Source organism: Pithys albifrons, chromosome 8, assembly GCF_047495875.1.
Source record: "Pithys albifrons albifrons isolate INPA30051 chromosome 8, PitAlb_v1, whole genome shotgun sequence".
In the NCBI taxonomy this organism is placed as follows: Eukaryota; Metazoa; Chordata; class Aves; order Passeriformes; family Thamnophilidae; genus Pithys; species Pithys albifrons.
Genome location: NC_092465.1, coordinates 17,946,161 through 17,973,236, shown reverse-complemented (window position 1 = coordinate 17,973,236; position 27,076 = coordinate 17,946,161). Strand labels below are relative to the sequence as shown.

The window sequence follows — 27,076 nt, the reverse complement described above, 5'->3', positions numbered from 1 at the left end:
TCCATTAGCTTAATAGTAAAATCCATCAGAAAATCTTATAAATTTATTTTCCTGGTTTTGATCAACATTTCATTAAGATTTTGATTGTCTCAAGTATTTTGATAGTGGCACTGAGGTATTCTAGTAAAACATTTATATTATTCATTAAGATTTGCTTAAAAATTAGGTCTCACAAAGTACCAGTACCAATACATTCTTCCTAACCATTGGCTGCTCACAGTCAGGCTTTGCATCTCCAGCTAGAAGTCATTTTGTAACAGATGGAAGAAACAGGTTTCATAAAAAAATCTGCTATGAAGGGGCAGACTACTGGGACAGATTAGAAATCCTACAGCAGTAAGATTTTTGTTGCAGGAGATTACTTTTTCAGAGATGTTCTTACAGCCCCCCCATTTGCACTGCTCAGTGCAGAGCCAGCTCTGAATCCCAACAGCGTAATCTGCACCTTCACTGCACATCATTCCCTCACAACTTTCTTACGGCTTTCTCCAAGCCAGAGTATGTTTAAATTCAGCCTATTACAACGAGGCATTACAATAGACAATATATATATTTTCACTTAGACTGCCTTATTTTATAAATCATTGCATTTCAGTAACTTCCAGGGGAGCCACAGGAGTTTGGCACAGATTGCATTTATTCTGGAGGCTTTTTATACTGGGTCTTACTTTCCTTCCACTTTGCTTCAGTGCACTCATCTGTCCTATCTCCCTTTGTTTTTCAGACTGTATAATAAACTTCCATGGGAAAATTTAATGGATGGAAGGGCTTTTTCAAATACTTAAGTATCAGCCCAAGTAAATGACAAAATTATTTCCAGAGACATTTTGCTGATGTGAACTCACTGCAACTTCTGTTGTCTTACAGCAGATTAATACTGTGATCCATAACAATTTTAAAGTTAGAATGAATGAGCATTTGCTATTCATCATTCAGTGAATGAGCATCTAGCACTGAATGAATGGCATATTCAATTGCTTTGTCAAGGTCAAAATTACCAAACCAAATTTTAAATTAATTTCCTCTTCTATACATCGATTCATTCTAGAAATTTAAGTGACAAAAAATAATTAAACAATATGTACTAGTTCCACTTTTAAGTAGATTTCGTCTCATTTCCTCTTTATGCAAAGCACTTTTGAGTTTCTTCGTAATCAGCTGCTCATAGTCCCTTTTGCACAGGGTTTTTCGAACCTAAAATGAGTAGCATTTATTTGTTCAACAGAGCTTGTCCTATAGGGGATCATATATCAACAGACTAATAACACTACATTAAATAATGAAAATTGCAGCACACATAACTTGGGTATTAGAGAATGCCTTATTCCTGTTGGGGTCTGCACTACTTGCATGAGTAAACCAGTCACTAATGCGAGTAAAGGAGTCACAGCTTGGCACTGAAGCACAAAGCATTTGGACAGACTGTAATACTCTACCTTGAATGTCACATTGAAGTCACTGAGACTGGTCAAGTACAGTGGACATGAGGGACACTTGGAATCATGTGGCCATTTGCCATTTCTGTTACATAATTGAAGCCAAAAGATTAACCTGTAATGGTAAGAATTATAGCTGGGATGCAGTATTTTCTGCTTTATTACCATTAATATGCAGTATATACCCTGTATCTGATATATCCCACAAAGGCCCATAATGGAAGCCCTTAAGCTGAAATACAATATTATGTCAGAAGTACAACAAACAAAACTTGACGTTTCACATCATGAATTGAACATAAGTCAGTGTGTGGTTTGGTGGGTTTTTTTTCCCTAAGGAGTCACACCTAATAAGTCATTATGAACTCCAGAGGCCTACTGCTACCATATCTGCTATTTCAGAAACAAACAAACAAAAGTAACTTTAAAAGGAGGGTGGAGGGTGAGAAGGAAAGAATACAAACTGCTAATGTGACAGTATTCTTGAAAAAGATGCATTTTGTTTTTTCTCTAGTGAATGAGCTGGGGGAAAAAATCACAATCACAGCAATATCCCTGGTTTTGCAATAAAACAGTATTACAGATCTAGTGCTTGTCACCAGCAGAACACAGAGCAAAGGAGATAACAGACCTTTATCCTCATATTGCAAAAGAAAGTGAGGATGCAGTTGCTCTCAGGTCTCCTAGAATACAGACTAGAGTCTAAAGACTGGAACAGAAACTACATCTTTTGAATGCCTACCCAATGCACTGAAGTGTCACCCACCGGACATAGAACTCATCCTTACAGGGTGTTAATATATCTTCAAATGTATATCAGAATTAATGTTTCTTTTTTATATAATTGATTCAGTCATATGTGAAGATTATTATATTTTTCTTTGTTGCCTTGCTTCTGTTTTGACAGGCAATGAAAATGAAAAGCATTTATTTTGTTGCTGGGCTCCTTTTAATGATAGTTCAAGGCACCTGGCAAAATCCTCTCCAGGATACAGAAGAGAAATCAAGGTAACTTCTTTAGAGCAAACTTTCAGACATACTTGGCCTGAACTTTGTTTTCTTACAGTTTGAAGCCAAACATACCATGAATTAAACACGGTTTTACACAGTATTTAATCTACCATTGGAATTGACAAAAAGTTTTTAATATTGCACAGCATAGCGAAGAAGTTTAGGGTATTAAAACAATAGCTTAGTTATCCAAGAAAACTGTGTAATTGTGCAGTATCCAATCTGCTATGTGGGTTCATTTTACTAGACAGCTAGTGATTAATATGACACTTTCTTTTACTTTGTGGGAGTAAAAAAAAAAGTCAATGCACCTGTAGAACGTACTGTAACCATTGCCAATTAACAAGGTCTAAACTTTTCACAGACCATTCAAAGCTTCCCAGTCTGAACCATTAGATGAGTCTAGACAGCTGAACGAAGTGAAACGTCACTCACAAGGCACATTCACCAGTGATTACACCAAGTACTTGGACACTATACGAGCTCAGGACTTTGTGCAATGGTTAATGAGCACTAAAAGAAATGGGTAAGCATTCTGGTCACATTGATATAGATCTCCATATACAGAACCAGTCAAGTACCCAGCTGAATTCAGTTTCTTGGTATCAGCTTCCCATTACAGACCACAGATAATCCTCAAATAAGTAAAGCACTTGAGGAAAATTTATATATACAATCATGGAATCATTTAGGTTGAAAAAGACCTCTAAGATCATTAATATAATGTTTTTGTATTATTAAAAATGGGAAATATGTTCATAATCAATCAAAAGGATTTGGTTAAATCAAAGTGCAGTATCAGTATATTACCTGATATACCACCTAAAAAGATTATCTCCGCCTCTTCGGGGGAGATTGTTTCAGTGAATTAATTATATTCATTAGGAATAAGATATGTAAATATAATGTACAGGTTTGGGCCATTAGGCCTTAACAACACTTTCCTGTCTATGTATACTGTAATCCTGATGTTTCATTTATGAAAAGGGAGCTAAAGTTTAGGTTTGGTTATCCATTGGATCATTTACAAGTATCACAAGTATAAGTTGGCATGTTTTATAAAATATACTTTGATTAAACACAAACTACCAAGCTGAGAGCAAGAATAATGTAAAAGCTAGTCAGTCCTGTGTTCTAGAGAAAATCTACCCATAGAATACAAAAATCTATTATATTAATGCTTTTAAATCTCTGGACAACTTTAAAGTAACAATTCCTACACATTGTATTAATTCAAATTTAATGCATTAAATATAATTAATATTATATTCATCTATCAGTCATACTTTTTTATCACAATACTTAAACAATAACCAATAAAAGTTTATGCATGCTCTGCAGTGCACTGGTAATAATGATCTAATGATTGTAAAATTCCACTACAGGCAACAAGGACAGGAGGACAAAGAAAATAACAAAGTTCCGGACCAGCTCTCAAGGTATTCTATTTGCCACAACTTGTTACTCAAAACCAGTTCGAGCTCATTTTCAGTTAAACAAGAAAGAAAACAACTAGTATTCTTTACAATGTTACCATAACAAAAGAAATCTCTATCAAAAGATATTATTTCACACTTATTTTTACAAGGAAAGAGGGAATGTCTCTGTGTTGTTTATTCCTGTACCTGTGTTCTATAGCTACATGCAGTGAATCCAGGGAATGCAACAGGATGAAAATACATTTCAGGAAAGGAGATTTCAAGTAATCAAATAGAGTAGATAATAACAAAAAAGAAAAACAGTTTAGAAAAAAATGTTGAAAAAAACCCCAACACGTTATGTTGAGGAAAAGAACACTGGTGAGATGAGTGAATGGAAAATGGCCAGGCACCCCTTTGCAGAGAGCTAATTAAACACGATGCAGTGCTCAGCCCTAAGCACTTGGTCCTGTGGTACATAAACTGGTCACTATGGAAAGGAGAATACGAGATTTGCTGGAGGCCAGACTTTTGTTTCTTGACTGTGTTTTTGGGATAGGCTGGGGGGAGATTGGAAATTTTAAATAAATAAAAGAGAAATCAAAGAAGTGCTTTTGAAAAACAGATTGAAATACCTATATTAATTTTCTTTTGTCAGAAATTCGAAAAAAGACAGCCCAGATCACAAAGATCCTTAAGTTCACACTGTCAGTATTAGTAACAAATCTGTAATAATGTTTCAGCTTCATTGAAACAGCATATCTGAAGAAAATTAACATTTCATTAAAAATGTTCCAAACAACTCTTGTTAGCATGCTGATGAAAAGTGCAGATGGTACTAAATTAGGAGGAATGGTGAAATCCCGAGAGGAAAAAATAATAGAAAGAGCTAGAGGCTCTGAAAATTAGGCAGAAATTAGCAAATTCTGAAACAGAAATACTAGAGAAATTATTAGTGGAAAATGTTCCATAATATGTCTCCTTCTTAGGGCAGTTTGTCTTCCCAAGATACAATTTTTATGTTGTATCAGGGAAAGAACCACAATGAGGACTAGGGAGGGAGAAGGCAAATGTCTTTAAGATGGAGTTGATCAGGCTTGAAATTTTTCCAAGATTATTACTTGGTCAGAGGGATGATTAAAAAGGTGTTCAAAAAACCAACTCAAAATGTAAATTTGAAAGGAATTAAGTCTGAATAATTTGGCTAAGAAATAATGAAGATGAAGGTAGGAGAAGAGCTGAATGGAAATATTTAGGTAAACACAAGAGGTAACAAAAAGCATGTCTGTATAATATAACACAGTTTCTTGATTATAACTAATTAATCTACCAGAAGAACATTCCAATGCAGCTATAATTGCTTTCCACACCTGAACTGAGTTGTTCAGAACTAATTCGGGAATCTGCAAAACTGTATTGCATAGTATAGACAATACCTTGAGAACTGAAAATATCAAGAAAAAATATATCAAGAGGAATTTGAGAAGCAAAGAAACCCCCCTCCCTTATAAGAAATATGAGTCTCACAGTGAGTAATTTATGTCAATAAAGTTCTTTAAAATATTAAGTTCTTCTGCAGTCCTACAGTATTGCAGTATTGTATTTCTGTTGCATTCTTTCAGCAATGCCATCTCCAAGCGTCATGCTGAATTTGAGAGACACGCTGAAGGCACCTATACCAGCGATATCACCTCTTATTTGGAAGGTCAAGCTGCGAAAGAGTTCATTGCTTGGTTAGTGAATGGACGAGGAAGAAGAGAGTAAGAGTCCATCCATTCCTATTACTAAATTTTACTTTGCATTTGGGGTTAGAAATCATCTGATGAAACCTCGATATGTTTTTGATCATTCTTGCTGTACTTAATGTTTTCTTTTGTAATAGGAGATAGTCTGTGGGTGTTCCAAATACGGATTTTAAAACAAACCTGTTCAGTATGCTGTTACACTGTAAAAGGTCAAGTTATATTTAAGGTCAACACATCTAAAACTAAACCAGCCCTTCCTCTAACTACCACTTCCCTCTTCACATAATACTGCTTGCAGTCTTCTTCACTATCATTGAGATGATTCAAGTCAGTGTCATCTTAAATTACCTTGTCTTTATTCCCTTTTACCATCAATCTTTTCCTGTGCAATATTTTCAAGACTGAAGTTCTACTCATGTCATCAGCTGTACTCTATGTGCTGGTGATCATTCCCAGCAGTAACTGATAACTTCTTTTCCTTTTCCCATGCTCCTCAGAGTCTCCCCAAGCTTCTGCTGCCAAAATAACCATAATTTCCTATGACTGTATCTTATTTTCCTTTTTAAGATGCCTCTAATTCTTTTGCTAGGGTTTGCGGTTCCACAGTTTTTACCTATCTGTGACTCAGATTTCATTCATTTCCGTCTTGTTCTCTACACACTCATTGCAGATTTCTCAATCCTTTTCACTTTCCTGGGCTCTTGACTTTACATCTTTTTTCATGATGGTCTTACACTTAGAATGGCATTACCTTCAGACTCCTGCAGGCACCTTCTGTCTCACCTGTTTCCAGCTCTGCACAGTCAGGACCTGCACCACGCACGTGCCACTCCTACCTTTCAACTGTTCTGTACTTATTTGTGCCTTTAGACTGTAAGCTCTTTGGGGCAGGAATTCCAGTTCATCCTCTGATTATATATCCTCTACCAGCTGTAAAGTACTATGTAAGTCTCTTGCACTATATAAAAGTAATAAATAATAATAATAATAATAATAATAATAATAATAATAATAATAATAATAATAATAATAATAATAATAATAATAATAATAATAATAATAAAATACAATCTCTAAGACCAGATTGTGTGTTGTAGTTAAGGGACTAAATAGGTGAAAGTGAATTTTTTAAATAATGACAATTTCCCGAAATTAAATAGGGTATTTCTGTATCTGTTTGAGAGAAATACAACCTACTATAATGAACTAAGCTTAGAAACTTAGATGGACAATTAAATATAGACCAACCTTCTGCTTTCCAATATTTAGCATTATTTGTGGCCAAACTTGTATATAGCCTTCCCTGAAATGAACCAATCTGCCTGTCATTGGACCCAGAGCCCAGTGTGCTTTAGCATCCGCTCACCTTAACGGAACCATTACAATCTTCCTATATTTGATGGGAAGAAACAAGAGAGGAAAGTTTTCTAAATCAGTCTTGACATAGTCAAAAAAGCATAGAACAAGAATCAGGATTGGATTCCAAACATAAAATGTATATTTTATGATTTTACAGCAAACAAGCACATAGAATTCATACACGTGCTTTAACTGAGCTATTCTAAACATCCCCACCCACCCCCCCCCCAAAAAAAAAATTGCCACTCTTAATTCTAAATTCTTATGCAATAGAATTGTAAGTAAGTAATTAGGACTTAAGTCCAGCTAAAACAGAAAAAAGTATGAAAAATTTACTGTAATATTTTAGTAATGATATTCCTTAAATAACAATTCTTAGTAAATCTACTGATGCCTAATCTACTTGGCATAGACATTTTAGACTGACATATGCTTTTGCAGGTATGGTTTTTTCAAAATTGCTCAGGGGGAAATTTAGACTCACTGGAAGAAAAAGTCCTCCATTTTTAAAACAATGCCTCAAAAGATGTCTGATACGTGTCGTGCTATGCTGAGCCATGACGTCAGGTGCAACACTTAACTCTGTAATACCGCAGGAAAAGGGCAGTGTATTAGAACCCTGTGATAAGGCCCTTTTAATTTTTTTGTATATTTTGATATGCAAATTGTTTGATAATTTCTTCCCTTTGAAGTTTCCCAGAAAAAGCTCTTGTGGCTGAAGAAATGGGTCGAAGACATGCAGATGGCACCTTCACGAGTGATATCAACAAAGTCCTTGATGACATGGCTGCCAAAGAGTTCCTAAAATGGCTAATTAACACAAAAGTTACCCAAAGGTGCCTGAATTTTATACTATTCTTAATAGACCGGGGTTTAAAATGTATTTGCCACACATAGAGAAACTACTAATTTTTCTCTTAACTATCGATGTCTCTTTTAAAACTTTGTTATAGACAGATGAACAAGGGTAAGACCCTAAACAGAACTCATTCAGAATATTATTTGCATTTTGTATTAGTGGTGAACTTCTCTAATAGTTTGCTATTTAACCTGAGAGGAGTTTTGCCACTGAATGTTACCTGAAGTAAGGGCACATTAAATTACTGAAAACTCTGCTTTGCGTGGAAATTTTAAAATCAGAAATATTTATTGGTAAAATTACACCAAATTGGTTACTATTTAAAGACTGTAGTATAGAACACTGCCTTGAAATGTGGCTTGTCATTGGAGAACAGCATTGTAATCCAAGTTCCTGATAGATAAGCACCCTGCTTTAGTTTCCCTGTATATAGACAAAGCAACATTTTCTATGTGAGTAATGTGAACAGATTACTATTTAAGGATTATTTGTTAAAATTAATGAAGTATTTAAAAATAATAAAATGCCAACTCAAGGCACATATGAGTGGCCAGATTTTTTTAAATATTGAATGTCCACTCTGTAAAATTCAATTACTTTTAGTCTTTGCACTACTGAAGCCCCCAAAATGACTGGTTGATCTTGGAAATCTGAAACAACAGAATATTGCCTGAAAAAATTTGGAAGATATAGATAAAATACAGGTTTTATTAACATACCACTATTTTTGTGTTTGTAGTTCGGCATTGAAACAAACAATTTAGGAAAATAATCTATTAGAAACTACTAGAAAGCTTTTCCTTTAGGAATAATTGTTTTCAATCTGTTATTAGAGAGAGGCATTGGGAGGTCTGTGGAACTAACATCTGCTGACTCTTAAACAGAAAAAATATGTTCCACACACATTTCATAAGTCTTGAGAGACTTAGAATATTTCCTAATTGCTGCTGCTTTTTCTTTTTCCCCTAGAGACCTTTTGGAAGAATACCAGTAAAAATGTAGAATAAAATGGGGTAAATGAAGATCTTCATTGCATCAACTGCCAGTTATTAAGAGATTCTGAAATCTGTATTCTGTCTTTTACATTTGGTGTAACAAAGCTATGTTACCTTGCATGCCAGGAAATAATTGTACTATAGCTTAGCGTTGCCAAAGGTTTATATAATGAAAACCTGTTGTCTGAGGGATGGTTTTCTTAACAGTTTAACTGTGAAAGTTCCATATCTTCATATTTTCCATTTATTAGGACTAAAGTAACTCCATTTTAATGATAGAATTATTTTTCTAAAAAGTTTACTTCTACACACAAATAATTCAATCACCAATTATAAGTGTTATTCATAAGGGGCTGGCAGTTACAAATGCCTGAGAAGTGAGTATCTCTCTTAAAACCTTTGTTATAAAAAGGCTAAGCTTTAAGGATATTGAATGATAGCCTTAAATAAATTTTTTCAAGCTTCTTTTTTGTTGATTTTTCATGTGTATATCCATTTTGCCTCTTTGCACTCCATTTCACTTTATTCTAATATTCTAGTGTCACTGAGATCTTGGAAGTGGTTTGTTTGGAATATCACAAACTCAACATTTTGTTTTGTCACATTTTCCCTGTAATGATTCCCAGAAAAGAGCTATGTGAACTCTGAATTACCTTTAGCTGAAAAAGAAATCATGTGAGATGAAGCTAGAAGGGGAAACATGACTGAAGAGACAATTATTCTTCATTAGTTTATTTCTGATTAATATTGAAAACTATTAAGTGCCAATTTATAAGTGGTGGAAAATGCCACGTAATTTCTTCAAGTTTTCTAAGATTTCCAAGTACACCCAACTGAAATGGCCCCCTGATCTGTTTTATTCCTTCCTTCCGTCTTCATCTGAGAACGCCTTTGTCGATCACCTCTTGCATTTACCAACATTGTACTGGAACTTGCAGCACAGCTGTCATTGCAGTACCCTCTGCCTTCTCCAGCAGGGTAACAGAACATTTTGCTTGCAGCCCCCAGTGTTTCTAGCAATCCAAACACTTACACTCTCAGCTGGCCAAGGCATGTTTTGTAGGTATGACAGTAGCTGCACTTCTCAAATAGTCGCAGATGCCATCATGTAGCTCTTACTTCCAATGACTACCCAAACCCCCTTTTCTCCCCTTGCTATAATGGCAGTGCACCAGGGATCTATATTAAAATTTCCTAAAGGGCAAGTGTTTCAACAGAAAGCCAATGGGCTTAGCAGATATGAAGTAGAAGCTGCTGTGAAGCGGGACCATTGCTGAATCAGAATTAGCACCTATAACTTTTGCTAGGAATAAAGTTTTTATAAGTTTTTTTAAAGGCTCTGAAACTTTCACTAATCTAGAATTTCTGGGAAAATATCAGATTGTACTTCCAAAGTGCTACAGGAACAAATATCCTGTAGTTTTAGATGAGGACTGATCATACCCAACTTGGCATCTTGAACAGCTTTTTGACAGCAACAGAAAGCTGTTCTAAGATCCCAACTCAGTAGAACCTTGCATTAAAAAAAACATCATAGCATCCAAAATACTACTGGAAACTGGGGGCATGGGATTGTTGTTTATTTAATCCCATTTGTGTACAGTAGTTTGGGTCCAAGTGCTTCTGGAACTAAAGCAAATTGAGTTACACACAATTTGGTACATACAGCCCAGGCTAAAATGGTACTAGAAACTTAGGTCTTCAGTTTCCATAGACTGAACATTGAACGTTGAAATGTTTTATTCCATTATGTTCAGAATATTTAGTGCTCTGAAGAACAGGATTCCTGAGTTACAAATCCATTTTACTGTGGTATCTGTCACCAGGGTATTTGAGCTCCTCCTGGTGATGGCTTTGTTAGCTATGATTATATTGGATTTTCCACATTTTTACAAATTACATGCTTTAGGAGCAGAGGGGTATAAGCTATTTTCTCAAATGTATGCCACTTGTCTGGAACACAACAAAAACATCTAACCTGTAATTTTCTATGTCCCAATCTAGAGCATGAATCAAAAGAAACATTTTCTTCAGAAGTGAGATGAAGTTGAGCTTGCAATCAGAAATTCCAAATGCATGTTTTAGCTCAACAGAGCTAAATCACAGAGCAAGTCCATGTGGGAACAATCAGGAGTTATGTGCTGGATATTTCTTATACATGCTACATGAAATTCAGAGAATGGTAAAAACACAGGGAGAAATAAGTTGCAGTCACTTTGTCGTTACTGCACATTAGCTCCCGTCCTCTGTTTATGTGCACATGTGCTGCCTAGAACTTCCAGGTGACCTTATATTAGAAAGTGTTCCCAATATTATCTCCTTTATTAACCGTATTTTATTTGCTGATTGTGCAGCATGCTTCCTTTTCCACACTATTTATTAAGTATCTGGAAAAATAAGCATACTGAAGTAAAATATACAATTAATTGGAATTAATGCAAAAAAAAAAACCAAACCACAAAAACCCCCAACCAACCAAACAAACAAAAAAAATCCCCAGAAACCTGAGGTATTCTAATCATTCAACTGTGCTCTGAGGACATGTTGTAAGAAGCTGTAGTTGCCAGAAAAATAATTTACAGTTTACACTCACTTCACAATCCTCTCAAAGAGAACTAGTAAAAAGATTTATTACAAAACTGTCCTTATGCCATTTCAACCACAAATGCAAGGAAATAATAATTTCAGAAAAAAACCCAGATATTTTTAATATATTTGTAGTCAAAAGACCCTTTTAGTCCACTATAACTTGAACTCTCCTCAGTGCTAATAGGACTTTTGCCTTCTCTTCCTCACAGTACATTTGAAGTGCTGTGAATCTGTACAAAACTTTCTCCAGCACATATTTCGTGCCCCATAGCCACATATTGAAACATCTGGAACACTTTATTGTACCTGTAGAGTAGACTGTACACCTTTTGGTCACAAACGATTTTTCTTATTCTGCAGAGAGATTATGTCTTCCATTTTTCCTATTTGATTTCTCCAAATATTTTGGAGGAATCAAATATATAAACAGACACATAACAAAATCTTGAGCTTCACCAGAGGTCTGAAGGAGACATTGCAGCTGGCAGGTATACCAAGTGTTTGGGAAAGCCAACCTGCAGGCTGAAAGCTGTATTTTCATTCTTTCTAGTGAGTAGCTCTTTGCAATCACGCAACCTCTTTATGAATACAATTGTGTTGATCATACAGTATGATGAAGAACTATGGCTTCTCAAATTTTGTTATGTAGCAGCCACTGCTGAATATTAATTTGCATAATTTCTTGGCATCATATTAATACATCTCTGATTGCAAAACAACTCCATGGTGTTAAGTAATTTGAAATATTTAGCTGGAGGAACTTTTAAGTCTCAGGCTATCCCAAAAGACAATCTGATAGAGAGCCAGAAGAACAACCACAACAACAATTTTTGGAACCACGGGCATTTCAATCAGACAGAAGGAACTTGAGATTTTTTTCAAGGTGTACACAATCACTGCTAGAAACTATTACAACTAAGTGGAAAACATGTTCTATACTCAGGTGGTTCTGAGTAGAGATCCAGGTCTCTGTGGCATGACCAGAGTCAGAAGCACTGTAGATCATTAAAAATTTGATCTAGATATGGGAATCTAGATTTCCAAAGGCACTTAAAATCGTGTGCCCACTGAAACCAGAAGCCAGGCATATGCTTTGTCAGCATTGCTCTTTTTTTCTCCTTAGAATTCACCACTAAGAAGCATTAAAACTTGCAGATAATCTTTCAAAATATTGCTAATCTCCAATTTGCCTATAAAAACCTTGATAACATTCAGCTACATTTTATCACAAGACTGACATAATTTGACCGTGCTATACTTTGAGACACTCTGATAATCACTACTTAAATGTTCAAGGGAAAAGAAAAAAAAAACCAAATTGGTTGAATTATATATATGTTGTGATTCCTGCTCACTGGGAAAAGGAAAATTCACCTTGGGGTGAGGGGTGGTCATGTTTTCTTTTTCTTTTTTATTGTTGATTAGACAAGCAAATGCACAGAACACCAGACAGATATTTAAGTGGAGCTGAAAGACATTCTGTAACACTAGACATGCATCTTACAGAATATGAGATAGTTGTTTGAAAAGTAACATAGAAGACTGCCATTTCACTGAGATTTTATTTTATCTAAGTGGACTCCTGTGTACTCAGAATTAGTGGCTAGCAAGCTGTGAAACTGCAGGGCATTACATCTTCCATGGGAAACTTACACTGAACTACCTGGACGCACTGTCAGGGCACATGGATGGCTTTCCCAAGGTAAGCTGCTACAGGCACTACAGTGCAAATTCCTAACTAGTGGCAACTGCTGCCTTCCTGGAGAATGGTATACAATACTGAGCAAGAACATAAGCTTGTATCTGGACAAAGTTTATTATCTTCCATATAGACATACCTTTACTGTTTGTAAGTGCTTTGGGTTATACTAAAGGAGATTTATATATCACAAAAGTTATTAACCCACTTCCAGATAGTTTGCTTCAGAAACAGCAGCAAAATACTAAATGCTCTGCTCCATCTGCAGAAGTGGAATGAAGGAACAAGCAGCACAACCTTATTGAAAACTCTGACAAGTATTTTGAAGGCAAGACTAAGAACATTTGCTGTTTCCCTTGACCTTAAATCTCTTGCCCCAGCAGGTCACATACTTCTTCTATTACATTTCTCAAATTGTCAAAAACCTGCACCTCTCTCTGGTAATTGCTAGTGTTCTGCAAATAGAGAGGAAAAATCTAAGATGGACACAACCAAAAGCACCACTTGTAATTACTTTTCGGAGGCATGAACTCTTAAAATAGAAGTTTTACAGTTTTGATATACAGGTTACTCTGTCTTTTCCAGTAATTACTACTACTATCTCAGCACATACTCAACATTCTCCTTCAAAATGGAATTACCTGTGATAAACCAGGGTCATCTTGAGCATTAAATTTTAAACTTTTATCCTACACTTCCATTTTCTGGTCTTAATTTAAAACCTCATTTTGAATGCTTACAGTTCTATCTCCAGTGCAAAACAAATAAATATAAGCCCTTCCTGCAATTTTATCAGTCCTTCCATTACTTGATTGCCAGAGAAAAAAGTTTAAAGAGCAGAAACGCTGGTGGTATCAAACACTGAGAGCTTTGCCATCAGCGTTTGAAGGCATTTCACTTCTGGGCCGTTATCTGATTTCCAACAGAAACCCTTTCGGTGTCCCAAGTCCCTCCTCTGCGCGCACAGCTGTGTCGCTGCTTTCCAAGGGTGTGAGCGGCCGGAGGCACCGCGGCTCAGACGGCACAGACGGCAGGAAACCCGGGCTCTTGCACAACCCGCGGTGCTGCCGCTCCCCGGACAGCCGCCCCCCGCCCCCGTCCAGGCGCCGCTGCCGTGCCGAGCAAAGCCCCGCGGGCAGCGCCGGGGCTGCAGAGCCACAGCCCGCCGGTCCCGCTCCGCTCCAAGCCATGCCGGTGGGTGAGGGGAAAAGGGGGGCGGCAGCGCAGGCGGGTCCTGCGCGGCCGTCGCCTGACAGGACTTCTGCTTGCAGAGCTTCCTGAAGTGGCTGCTGGTGGCCGTGGGTGTCGCCGTCGTGGTCGTGGTCATCACCGTGCCCCTGGTGCTGCTCACTCGCGGTGAGTCCGCGGCGGGGCGGGAGGGCAGCGGGGGCTCCGCGGCCGCCGCGGCTCGGGGGGGATCCACAGCCCACGGCAGCGGGAGAGGGGGGAAACTTTGCCAAAAGTTTATGCTTTAGGGAGAGGAATCCATAGAGCTGGAACTCCTGAATCCTGGGAACTGGGAGGTACTTCGCAAGAGGGCGTCTCACCTGGAAGGGTGGAGGGCGCGGGGAGGATTAAGAAGACCCTTGATTTTCCCGTGTGCGGTGGTAATAGTTACAACCACTGTTGTTTTCAGCATTTTCTGTCCTTAGTGTGGCCTAACGCTGTCGAACTAGCAGTAAAATGCCAATTACTCATTTCTCTAGGGTGTATTGAAGATAAGATTATATTTCTTCTCTTTTGCTGTGTTTGCACAACTTTGGTTAATGTCATTGAATGAAATTATATAAATAGCACGGTTACAGAGGTCAGAAAAGTAGAAGACTATTTAGAATGCAATTTTGGACTCTGATCAGTTTGTACTTTTCAGGTTGCCCTTGTAGTTCGGGATGTTAATGTGAAACAGCATTAAATCCTCATCAAGCAATGCCTTGCTCCCAGCTGGTAGGACAGAGCTGCACCTTATTTTCTCATTTTGTGCTCTTACGATTAACAGCTGAGCAGTCGTGCTATGCAGAATCAGCACTGCAAACTGTCAGGAAGTGTTTTGTAGTCTAGATGTTTGGTGCTCCACTGTCCATGAGGTGCACCCCAAGATATCTGAAGATGTGTATGCTGATTTTGACAGTGTGTTTGGCAATGAACACAGCAATTGCTTATGTGCATGGAAAGTTCTGGTGGATTTGTTGTCAGTTAAAGAGGTGAAGCTTCTGTTACTAATGCTTATATGGCATAATTTACATAAAACTGTTTTGCAGTTCAGCTCTGTTAATATCAATATCCCAGTCATGAATAATTAGATTTTCAAAGTCCAGATATCTGAATTACTTACCTTCTAGGTTGAAACTTTCTTCAGTGGATGCTGACTCCCTTTTCCATTATTTTTGGGCAGCTTTTTGCCACTTATCTCAAAAAACTAGGTTTTTGAGATGGCACAAAATACTCTGAATTTCATGAGTTGGGAAGAGCAAAAGAAAGGGTCTTGATAACTTAGATGAACATGTGCAGGCGTAACACCTAGTGAAAGAACTCAGTATGCAGCCTGAACTCTACTGAAGGGATGGTGCTTGTCTATCTTTGTTGCCAATTCTGTGTCTGACTGTAAGTCAAGTGGGTTTTCTTCTTTCGTAAGTTGTAGCATAGGAATTCTTTCGCTGTAGAAGTGGCTGCAATTCAGGACCAGTCACTCAGTTATACAGTAAATTCATTTTACTTTAAAGAAACAACACTTCTGTTGTATGATATACAGAATACCACCATCTCAGCCTTAGCTTACATCATTTTGGTTGTAAAAGAGTAGCACAGTGAGTCAGTCTTTTTACTGTTGGTGCAAATTAAGGCATAGGAGATTACCTAGAATGGTCAGGTAGTTCACTAAGTCCCTCTGGATAAAATATGGATTGAGATGGAGTGGTCCTAGTTCAAAAACTTGAATTCCTCTCTCTTTCCAAATGAGGCCAGCAGTAACATCTGAGTAACAACTATGACCACTGTAATTCAGGAACTGCAGGGTGCTTCTGAATTTTTGACTGTGCTAAACAGGTGTTTTCTGTTAGCTAAGAGTGTATGGGTGGTGTACATCTAAAAGTAGTAAATTATAGATTAGAGCCCTTAATGACTGACAGTTTGATTGTATGGCTTTTATAAACAATTGCAGGGCATGTGAGTCAGTTGAGGATGCCTCTTGGGCCATACAGGTGCTCTCCTGAGTACAAAATGAAAGTGGAAAAATTGTGTTTGGGAGGAGCAGCTCGCATGGCTGTGACTATCTGAGATCAAAGTCTGCTCTGATAAAAGTCCTTGTAATTGCAGTCAAGTCTTTATTTCATCCCAAGTGTTCAAGCATTGTGCACGGAGTGAAAATTATGATTATTGATATAAACAGGTGATTTTTGATTTGGATTTCTTACCTTGCAACTGTTCTCCTTTCCATGCTTCTCAATGTACTTAGATTTCATAAGCTTAGTAGTCATGCAGCACATAATTAGTTTGATAAATGGGCTCCAGTGCTGTGAGAGATTGTGAAATTTTACCACTCCAGAGGAGCTCTGGCTTGTTGCCTGGCCTGTAGGCCTGGCACGTGGAACTTCTTCTTCTCTTGCAGCTGTTTAGCATGGAGAAATACTTCAGACTTAAATTTGCAAAAAAGGTTCCCTAATTTTCGCTACTTACCTCGAGTCTTCCCAGCCAGAACTCTGTACGGAATTCTATACATTTTCACTGACTATTTTGACACTTTATGTTATATTTAATAACCACATAGAACTACTTGCATCAAACAGTTTAATCTCAAAACAGCCTTGGGGGTTGTATTTGAAGTCTGTTGAAGCATTTGAAGGATTGTTATTCTTGGAGTTGCTATCCAACAGGTGACTACAGGAACAAGTGGTTATCCTTAAAGGATGAGTTTTTTCTAAAATAATGTTGGTTTGTCTGTTCATGACTTACCCATTTACTCATTCTTCTCCCATTTTTTTTTCTCCTATAACTTTCCGTGCCAAAGGCAGATTGAAACATCCCATGTCCATATACCTTTATGTCTTCTCAATGGCAGTTCTTGTTGCAGCCAGCTGGGCAGGAAGGCCAGGAGTTGGAGGATGAGTAGCCAGTGCTCAGAGCAGGAAGGAGACAATGCGGTACCAGGTGTCATTCTGCTGCCATGAGAAGTCACAAGCAGCCTTAGAGTGAGGGGTCCTGTACAACTGTCTGGCCACAAACCAGGTTCCTTCACCCACAGGCCTAATTCTCTAAGGGTGAGATATTCACTAAACAAGAAGGATCATCGCTGTCGTGATTAGATGATACTGCCTGTGCTTCTGTGGTCTTCCAGTAGAAATGAGCCTAGAAGAGGCTGGAACATCACAGCAGGTGCTTTGGAAGTTAGACACCTTAAGGTGTCTGAGGGTTCTTCACAAGTCTGAAATGACAGGGAATGGAAATATTTTCCAGCTGTATGTCCTTGACTCCTGTAACTGTCATTTAACTCAGTTAACTACCCTAATTCAAATGCTGAGTAATATAATATAAAAAAATTATCAACAGTGGATTGCTATCTGCAAAACGCTGCTGCTGTTTTTATTTCCTTACCTTGCACGAGATGAGGTAATTTTAAGAGGGATTCCAGAGCTATTGATTACAAAGTTAATGATTACATGTCTATAGAGTAGTTTCTGCAGCCCCACAGACTGACTTTTGGATTAACTGCCCCAGGCAATCATTCAGTGGTTATGATCTCTCCTGAATGTCCTCTATGAGCTCCTCGGTGGGATTCTGAATGAAGTGAACCTTTGGCCTGACCCAGCAAAGTAGTTTTTACATAATTTTTTTCCAGAAACCTAGTTCAGTGCTCTAATCATCACATAACCCACTCTAACTGTGGGCTAGAGTGTACGGGAAGGGGAAGAGTTAGAGTACCATTTTACACATATTGGAGTAGAAACAGGAGAAAAAGGAATGTTTGGAAAAACTAGCCTGAAATGTCTCTTACTTTTCTGACCATTGAATCTATTGGGTTTTGTGAAGGTCAGTAATAACTCATGCTCCCAGTTATGGGGATGAAAACTGGAATACTTTATTGAACATGCAACATGCAATTTAAGGTTTCTGAACAGCACATGCTAATAGGGAGGAAGCATTATGGTAATCCAGGGAGGGCTTATTTTAATTAGAGAGTTACACAATACTTTGCTAAGTTACAGAAATAGTCACTGTTCTGTTATCTCAGGCAATTACATGAGGGGAAGAGAGAAACAAAGGGTTTCAACATGAATTGATAATATTTATCTTAAAGTCCATCTTTATCTTGGAACCAGAGACAGCTAATCAGCATGGTTGTTGTCCTTAGGGATGGGATTTTGTCTCAGCCTCTGTTGACCAAAGTTTACTATTTAAGCTTGTCAGTTTTCTTGCTGTTGGAAGATAAATTTTCAGAACCCGATCGGGTTTCCCTTTAATCTGTCCTGCTGCTCCTAAATTACTTGCATAGTCTGCAGATTATTCTTCCTCTTGTTCTGCTGTCACTTAAAAATGGAGATAATCATTCACCTTTTGTGATTTTTAGCATTTATCTGTCCCTTTCTCATTCTTGCTGAACATCCTACTTGTACTTGTCTTTCCCTTTTTATGTTTTTTTTCAGTCTGGGTAATGGTGAATATGCCATGAAGATTCCATTATTACTACTTTTTATAGTTTTCCATCACTTTAAAGCCAGTTACTTAATTTCTTGCCCTTTGTTTTAAAATCATTATTACCTATGGAAATTAGTAAAATGAACTTTGATACAGCAGAATAAACAATACATATACCAAAAGCGATTTGTCAACACCTTGAGGTTTTGGTATGGTGATATACCATAACTCTTACACAACAGTTAACTTCTTGTTTACTTTATACCTGTCCTAGTTCTGGCTGGGAATCAGGTAATTTTCTTCCTAGTACCTGGTAAAGTGCTATGTTTTGATTCAGTATGAGAATAATGTTGATGACACACTGATGTTTTGGTTGTTGCTAAGTGGTGCTTATTTGAAGTCACGGTCTTTTCAGTTTCCCACACTCTGCCAGTGAGCAGATGCACAAGGAGCTGGGAGGGAGCATGGCCAGGACAGCTGACCTGATCTGGCCAAAGGGATATTTCATAGCATAGGATTTATATCATGGTCATATAAACAGGGGGGAGTTGGCTGTGAAGTGCCAGTTGCTGCCCAGGGACAGGCTGAGCATTGGTCTTTGGGTGGTGAGCAAATGTATCGTGCATCACATTCTTGTGTTTTATTCCTCTCTCTCTGTTTCATTACAAATATTATTACTAGCATTAAGAGTATTATATTTAGCTTTATTTCAGTCGATAAACTATTCTTAGCTTACGGGTTTTATCTTTTTCTGATTCTCCTTCCTATTCCCATTGAGGGCGGGGAGGGCAGAGAGGAAAGAAGCGAGTGGCCGAGTGGTACTTAGTGCCAGCTGGGGTTAAATAATGTCAACACCCTACACCTACAGAAACCCACTCACTTTTCTCTTTAGAAAGGGTGATGTATTAAAACATTTGAAAATGGAAGCAAAATTGTTTAGGAACTTCATATGAGTACCACTTACGTAAAAGGTGAAGAGCCTTCTTCCCAGAAGGACTTACGGTTTTGCTGTTGTAACAGCAGTATTTTGATGTTGTTATTTCCAGTATGTCAATATTACAGTAGAAATATGAATGTACTGCAAGGAGTGAGAATAGGACAGAGGTGAATCATAGAATCGTTGAGGTTGGAAAAGACCTCCAAGATCATCAGGGCTAACCTTTGACCAAACACCACTTTATCAACTAAACCATAGCACATCCAGTCATTTCTTGAACACTTGCAGGGAAGGTGACTCCACCACTTCCCTGGGCCCTTTCCAATGCTTATCCACCTTTTCAGTGAAGAAATCCTTCCTGATGTCCAGCCTGAACCTCCTCTCATGCAGCTTGAGGCCATTTCCTCTTGTCCCATCACTGTTTGCCTGGGAGAAGAGACCAACCTCCACCTGGCTACAGCCTCCTTTCAGGCAGTTGTAGAGAGTGATGAGGTCATCCCTGAGCCTCCTGTTCTCCAGGCTAAATAACCACTGCTCCCTCAGCCGCTTCTCGCAGGACATGCCCTCCACACCTTTCACCGACTTCATTGCTCTTCTCTGGTCACACTCCAGCACCTTCATGTCTGTCATGAATTGAGGGGTCCAGAATTGGACACAGGACTTGAGATGCAGCCTCACCAGTGCCAAGTATAGGGGAACAATCACTTCCCTAGTCCTGCTGGCCATGAACTTTCTGACACAAGCCAGGATGCCAGGGCCAGGCAGCTTTCCAGCCACTCTTCCCCCAGCCTGTAGTGCTGCATGGGGTTTCGTGACCAAAATGCAGGACCTCAGACAAACGGGCCTTGCCCCATTGATCCAGCCTGTCCAGATTTCTCTGCAGAGCCTTCTTACCCTTCAGCAGACCAACACTTCTGCTAAACTTGGTGTTGTCCACAAACTTACTGAAGGTGCACTTGAACCCCTTGTCCAAATTATCGATAGAGATATAAAACAGAACAGCCCCAGTACTGAGAATTGGAAGCTAGTCATTTGGAATGTAGAAAAATAAGTCTGTATCAGGAATAGTCAAAAAACAAAAATAGCAAGAACATGTAGTCCTCACAGCCTCTCTGAGGAACCCAAGAGTGAAAGAAGTGGTTTTGCTAAAGTATGAACATCCATTGATCTGTATCCAATCTTCAAAGCCAATAAAATGCTCTTGAATGTCAACAATTATTTTATTTTGTTAAAAAACCCCAAAACTGTTTGACTGTTTTTCAAATCGAATTTGAACAAGAAAAACCAAAATTCAGAATTCAATGTATGTTGAGTATCTTTGGTTGGTGGCATAATGTAGATAAGTAAGAATATACTGATAATGGCCTATCTTTTAAATTAAGAAAATACTTCAACTAGAACTTCTCTGACTACACCCTTACAGCTTGGCGTATGTTTTCATATTCAGATAGTATGTGGAAGGTGTTGACAGAAAATGAAATTTTAATTTTATACACAGCCAACAAATCTTAATAGTGGCCTGATTTTTAGTAATGAGACCTTAGCAAAATATGTATGTCACCAGGGGGAAAAAACATTCATCAGTTTGGAAAAATCCCTAAACCTGTTCATCAGCCACCTGTCTTAAATTGCTTCTCCTTTTCCAAGAGGGAGCTTGTTGCTTTCTGAAGCCTCTCTGATTTAAAATTACACTTTCTCGATTAGGAAGAAGTCGTATTCCCAACTAGACAACTGTATGTGAATATCAAATACACACTTGTTCATAATCCATCAAATTATATATTCAGTTAATATCGAATAATTGACCTGAGAAATTAATATTCAAGAGCAATAAATCTAGCCTACTAATTTGTTAGAACAGCCAAATTTCAAATGGCATTGAGCAAGCATTTTTTTAACCTTTGCTGATCATTTTAGGCTTAAATCATTGTTATGTCTCTTGAGTTTTACTGCAGCAGTGGTTGTACAGTCTGTGCTGTGTATATATCATTAGCTTATTGTTTGGAAATAAGAGTAAAGCTGTAATAGCTAATACAAATGTCTTCCAGCTGTGTTCAGTTGTCACATGTATTTAACCTGCAGAAAGAAAACCTGCAAAAATTATTGTGAGGTGTTTTTCCATGTGTGTCCCCAAGGACTTTGCACTCATTTTCCTCTTGACCATAATGAAAGAATAGGCAGTTCTTGGGGGCAGGTTAGTATCTTGGTTGATCAGTCACCACATCTGTACTTGAGTGGTTTTATCAGTTTCTTTTATTCTAGTCTTTTGATTTAGCCAGTTGAAATAAAAATTGCTTCCCTTCTGGATCATGTAGGTTTGTATGAGGGTAGGTTTTAGGTTTTCATTAAAAAAAAGGTAGGGAGTAAGCAGGGAGAGAATTGCACATTTGAATTTAAAAACTGTGGTCTTTGTTTTCAGAGGAGAAAAATCACAAATATTCACAGACCGACTTGTTGTTATTATGATTGTTATTGCTTTTCATACTTTGGAAAGAGTAGCTTGTGCACTGCAGCCAGTAAAAAAATATTTTTTGTAGAAGTTCACTGTAGTGTGCTGATGCTGATGACCAAACTCGTTAGCTTAACTAGGTTCAAAGTTTCATTTGGTCTTTTCAGAGCAACCCAGTTACTTGGCTTTAATTTTCCAGTCAAATTGTAATGTTGCAATAAACATTAAGATACTTTGGTGAAAAACACATCAAGAGTGGGATAAATATTTAACTATTTACTTCATAATAAGCCTATCAGAAACTGCTTGTGATTTAACTTTTTAATTAGACCTTCCCTGAAAATTTTACTGCTTCTCAGAATTCTTTTTTTTTTATTTGAGACAGTTCTGAAATTTGAGTTTACTCATAAGCAGATGATTCACAACTGAAGGGTTCACGAACAGGCTCAGTAATATAACAGAATATGTGATCAAGTACAGCAGCCACTTTAATTTTAGGGCATCTCTCACGGTCTGTACATGTGCTCACAATGAAGTCACATTTCAGTCATATGGACAGCCTTGCCTGTCCACCACTCTCAAACATGAGCATGTACATCTCTGTTTTGCATGGTCCACCCCACAGCTGATGTCTGATGCAAATATTATCAGCTGGGGCTCTGCAGAAAACTCAGCATGAGTATGGGGAGAAAGGCACTAAGATCATTTCAGCTTTTGGGGAGTACAGGTATGTGTTTGCTGAGATAAGATAGTAGAGGTTTTGCATAGCCGGTGATAAAGTTTAGCTGCATAATTGTATTTAATTGATGACCAAAAACCTCAAAGGAGCCAGCAAAAAACACATTCTACAGACAAGCACACCAAACTTTTTAAGTTTCAATACAGATCCCCCACGACAGACTTAACTAACAACAGAAAACTACTAACCAGAAACACAACTTAAAACACAAATCTAGAACTCCCTCAGTAACACAGAGCATCAAAATGACTTGCACACAACCTTCTCTGTAACACAAAGCAAAAGGAAAGAATATAGCTGTTTCCCATTAACACACATGTTAGAAAAAGAACTACACACCTTAAAGGAACAGAACAACTAATATAAAGATATATACCTAGTAAGTTACGAGGTGTAAGATGAGTTATAATTATTAATATTAAAGTAGCAAAAGACAGTTAGTAAATAAGGTGCCTGTAAAGATATATCCCAGTGAAATTAGCATCTGTGCTGGTTTGAAGGTGAACCAGCAAGGGAGAATGAACTCACCACGAGAGAGATTATAAGTCAGAGCTAAAATTTAATAATATTATTATAGCAACACTGACACACAAGGGAAATTGCTTTCAACTCACAATACCCCAGCAGTATAACCCAGTGTCCTGGGGCACAAACCCAAGGGGGTTTGTTTGCCCTTGTGCTGAGACCCCTGTGGCTCCCCCAAGTCCAGAGCAAAAGGAAAAGAAAGACCTGTTGGTGCAGGCGAGGGCTGTGGTCTGGGCGAGAGCGGTGATCTCCTGCTGTCGAGGTCCTGCTGCTGCTCTGGATCCGACGAGAAGTTCCCGAGGTCTTCTTACCCACCACTTATGTACCCTCAGGGAGCACTCAGTCCCTCCCCCTGGGCGGGGACTCACACAATGGGTGATTGACTCTGGGAGCCAGGGGGTGTTGAGCTGTTGATGGCCCATTAGCAGCTCCGCCCCCCTCAGGCTGGGTGTGAAGGTGATAATGGCTCCCTGGGCAGCTGCTGCTAATGGCCCATTGTCCTTGGGGAATGATTAGAGGGGGTAGAATACACAGCTTTGATCACCCCCACACAGGGTTAGCTGGTCCCTCCTGCTGAACTAGGACATTATCCACCCCTTATTCTACTCCATCTAGTCATTCCCAAATTAATCCCCTTTTTACCTATACATATATATATACATAAATGCAATGAAACATTACAAACTCTTCTCGCTCAAAATTAGGTCCCCTTGTGGTACACAACGTGTTTCTCCATCTTTTTGCATTACCCACCAAGTGCAACCAGGTCCTTGAGCAAAGACAATCCCTCGGATGGGTTTGCCTTTGTTTGAGGTGGGACTCACCCAAACAGTCTTTCCTAACATACCTCTCATATGGACCACAGGGACTTTATCTCCATCTACAGTATTCAAGAGTTCTGATTGGGCAGGGCCAGCTCGATTGATGGAGCCCCGAGTGTTGACCAACCAGGTGGCCTTTGCCAAATGCAGCTCCCAGTGTTTGAAAGTTCCCCCACCCAACGCCTTCAAGGTTGTTTTCAGCAGTCCATTACATCGCTCAACTTTCCCGGCAGCTGGAGCATGGTAGGGGATATGATACACCCACTCAATGCCGTGCTCTCTGGCCCAGGTGTCTATGAGGCTGTTCTTGAAGTGGGTGCCGTTGTCAGACTCTATTCTCTCTGGGGTGCCGTGTCTCCACAGGACTTGTTTCTCAAGGCCCAGGATGGTATTCCGGGCAGTGGCGTGAGATACGGGGTATGTCTCCAGCCATCCAGTGGTTGCCTCTACCATGGTCAGCACATAGCGCTTGCCTTGGCGTGTTTGGGGAAGTGTGATGTAATCAACTTGCCAGGCTTCCCCATACCTGTATTTCGACCACCGTCCACCATACCATAGAGGCTTCACCCGCTTGGCCTGCTTGATGGCAGCACATGTGTCACAGTCGTGGATAACCTGTGAGACACTGTCCATGGTTAGATCCACCCCTCGGTCACGAGCCCATCTGTATGTCGCATCTCTGCCTTGATGACCAGAGGCATCATGGGCCCATCGGGCTAGAAACAATTCACCTTTATGCTGCCAATCCAGATCTACCTGAGAGACTTCAATCTTGGCAGCTCGATCCACCTGCTCGTTGTTACGATGCTCCTCATTAGCCCGGCTCTTAGGTACATGAGCATCTACGTGACGGACCTTCACACTCAGCTTCTCTACCCGGGCAGCGATGTCCTGCCACATCTCAGCCGCCCAGATGGGTTTCCCTTTGCGCTGCCAGCCGGCCTTTCTCCAGCGCTCCAGCCATCCCCACAGAGCATTGGCCACCATCCACGAGTCAGTGTAAAGGTAGAGTCTTGGCCACTTCTCTCGTTCAGCGATATCCAAAGCCAGCTGAACAGCTTTCAGCTCTGCAACCTGACTTGATCCACCTTGTCCTTCAGTCGCTTCTGCAACTCGACGTGTAGGACTCCATACAGCTGCTTTCCATTTCCGGCTTGTCCCTACAATGCGGCAAGAGCCATCTGTGAAGAGAGCATATCGCTTCTCCTCTTCTGGTAGCTGGTTATATGGTGGGGCCTCCTCAGCTCGTGTCACCTGCTCCTCTTCTTCTTCAGAGGACAATCCGAAACTCTCACCTTCTGGCCAGTTGGTGATGATTTCCAAAATCCCAGGGCGATTAGGATTCCCTATCCGGGTTCGCTGCGTGATCAGAGCGATCCACTTACTCCATGTGGCATCAGTGGCGTGATGGGTAGAAGGAGCTTTTCCTTTGAACATCCAGCCCAACACTGGTAGTCGGGGTGCCAGGATGAGCTGTGCCTCAGTGCCAATCACTTCTGAGGCAGCTCGAACTCCTTCATAAGCTGCCAGGATCTCTTTCTCAGTTGGGGTGTAGCTGGCCTCAGATCCTTTGTATCCCCGACTCCAGAATCCCAGCGGTCGTCCTCGAGTCTCCCCAGGTACTTTCTGCCAGAGGCTCCAGGATGGGCCATTCTCCCCGGCTGCAGTGTAGAGCACATTCTTCACATCCTGTCCTGTCCTGACTGGCCCAAGGGCTACTGCATGGGTAATCTCCTGTTTAATCTGCTCAAAGGCTTGTTGTTGTTCAGGGCCCCACTGGAAATCATTTTTCTTCCGTGTCACAAGGTAGAGAGGGCTTACAATCTGACTGTACTCAGGGATATGCATCCTCCAAAAGCCCACGGCGCCTAGGAAAGCCTGAGTTTCCTTCTTGCTGGTCGGTGGGGACATAGCTGCTATTTTGTTGATCACCTCTGTTGGAATCTGACGACGCCCGTCTTGCCACTTCACTCCTAGGAACTGAATTTCCTGAGCAGGTCCCTTGACCTTACTTCGTTTAATGGCAAAACCAGCTCTTAGGAGAATCTGGATTATCTTCTTTCCTTTCTCAAAAACCTCCCCTGCTGTGTTCCCCCATACAATGATGTCATCGATGTACTGTAGATGTTCTGGAGCCTCACCCTTTTCCAATGCAGTCTGGATCAGTCCATGGCAAATGGTGGGACTGTGTTTCCACCCCTGGGGCAGTCGATTCCAGGTGTACTGCACCCCCTTCCAGGTGAAAGCGAACTGCGGCCTGCACTCTGCTGCCAACGGAATGGAGAAAAAGGCATTGGCAATGTCGATGGTGGCATACCACTTGGCTGCCTTGGACTCCAGCTCATACTGAAGCTCCAGCATGTCCGGCACAGCGGCACTCGGGGGGGTGTGACCTCATTGAGACCACGGTAATCCACTGTCAGCCTCCACTCTCCACTGGACTTTCGTACTGGCCATATGGGGCTATTAAAGGGTGAGTGAGTCTTGCTGACCACCCCTTGGCTCTCCAGCTCACGAATCATCTTGTGTATGGGGGTCACAGAGTCTCGGTCAGTGCGGTATTGCCGACGGTGCACTGTGGCTGTGGCCAGCGGTACCAATTGTTCTTCAACTTTCAGCAGTCCTACAGCAGAAGGGTCCTCTGAGAGGCCAGGCAAGGTGCTCAGCTGTCTGATTTCCTCTGTCTCCACAGCAGCTATGCCAAAGGCCCAACGCAGTCCCTTTGGGTCTTTGAAATATCCATTCCTCAGGTAGTCTATGCCAAGGATACACGGGGCTTCTGGACCAGTCACAATGGGGTGTCTATGCCATTCCTTGCCAGTCAAGCTGACTTCAGCTTCCAGTACAGTCAGCTGTTGGGATCCCC

General features: G+C 39.8%; 2 protein-coding genes across 2 annotated transcripts in view; both read left to right on the top strand.

Annotated features, from left to right (window-relative positions):
• The first annotated feature begins 2,346 nt into the window (after positions 1 to 2,346).
• GCG (glucagon) lies at positions 2,347 to 8,822 on the top strand. The gene is made up of 6 exons (XM_071562394.1): positions 2,347 to 2,444; positions 2,812 to 2,973; positions 3,833 to 3,886; positions 5,488 to 5,625; positions 7,662 to 7,805; positions 8,798 to 8,822. Exons 1-6 carry the CDS (start codon positions 2,347 to 2,349, stop codon positions 8,820 to 8,822), a joined length of 621 nt encoding a protein of 206 aa, XP_071418495.1.
• Positions 8,823 to 14,056: 5,234 nt separating this feature from the next.
• Positions 14,057 to 27,076, top strand: part of DPP4 (dipeptidyl peptidase 4) — a 48,506-nt gene continuing 35,486 nt past the window's right edge. The window contains exons 1-2 of the mRNA XM_071562110.1: positions 14,057 to 14,305; positions 14,383 to 14,467. Coding sequence (XP_071418211.1) covers positions 14,300 to 14,305; positions 14,383 to 14,467 — 91 coding nt within the window. The 5' untranslated portion in view covers positions 14,057 to 14,299. The remainder of the gene's footprint in view (positions 14,306 to 14,382; positions 14,468 to 27,076) is intronic.

Bases quoted from the DNA above. Each gene is read 5' to 3' on its own strand.
- GCG (XM_071562394.1), top strand. From the start codon at position 2,347: ATGAAAATGAAAAGCATTTATTTTGTTGCTGGGCTCCTTTTAATGATA. The intron at 3,887-5,487 runs GTATTCTATTTG...GCATTCTTTCAG, and splicing joins GTTCCGGACCAGCTCTCAAG to CAATGCCATCTCCAAGCGTC. The intron at 7,806-8,797 runs GTGCCTGAATTT...TTTTTCCCCTAG, and splicing joins AACACAAAAGTTACCCAAAG to AGACCTTTTGGAAGAATACC.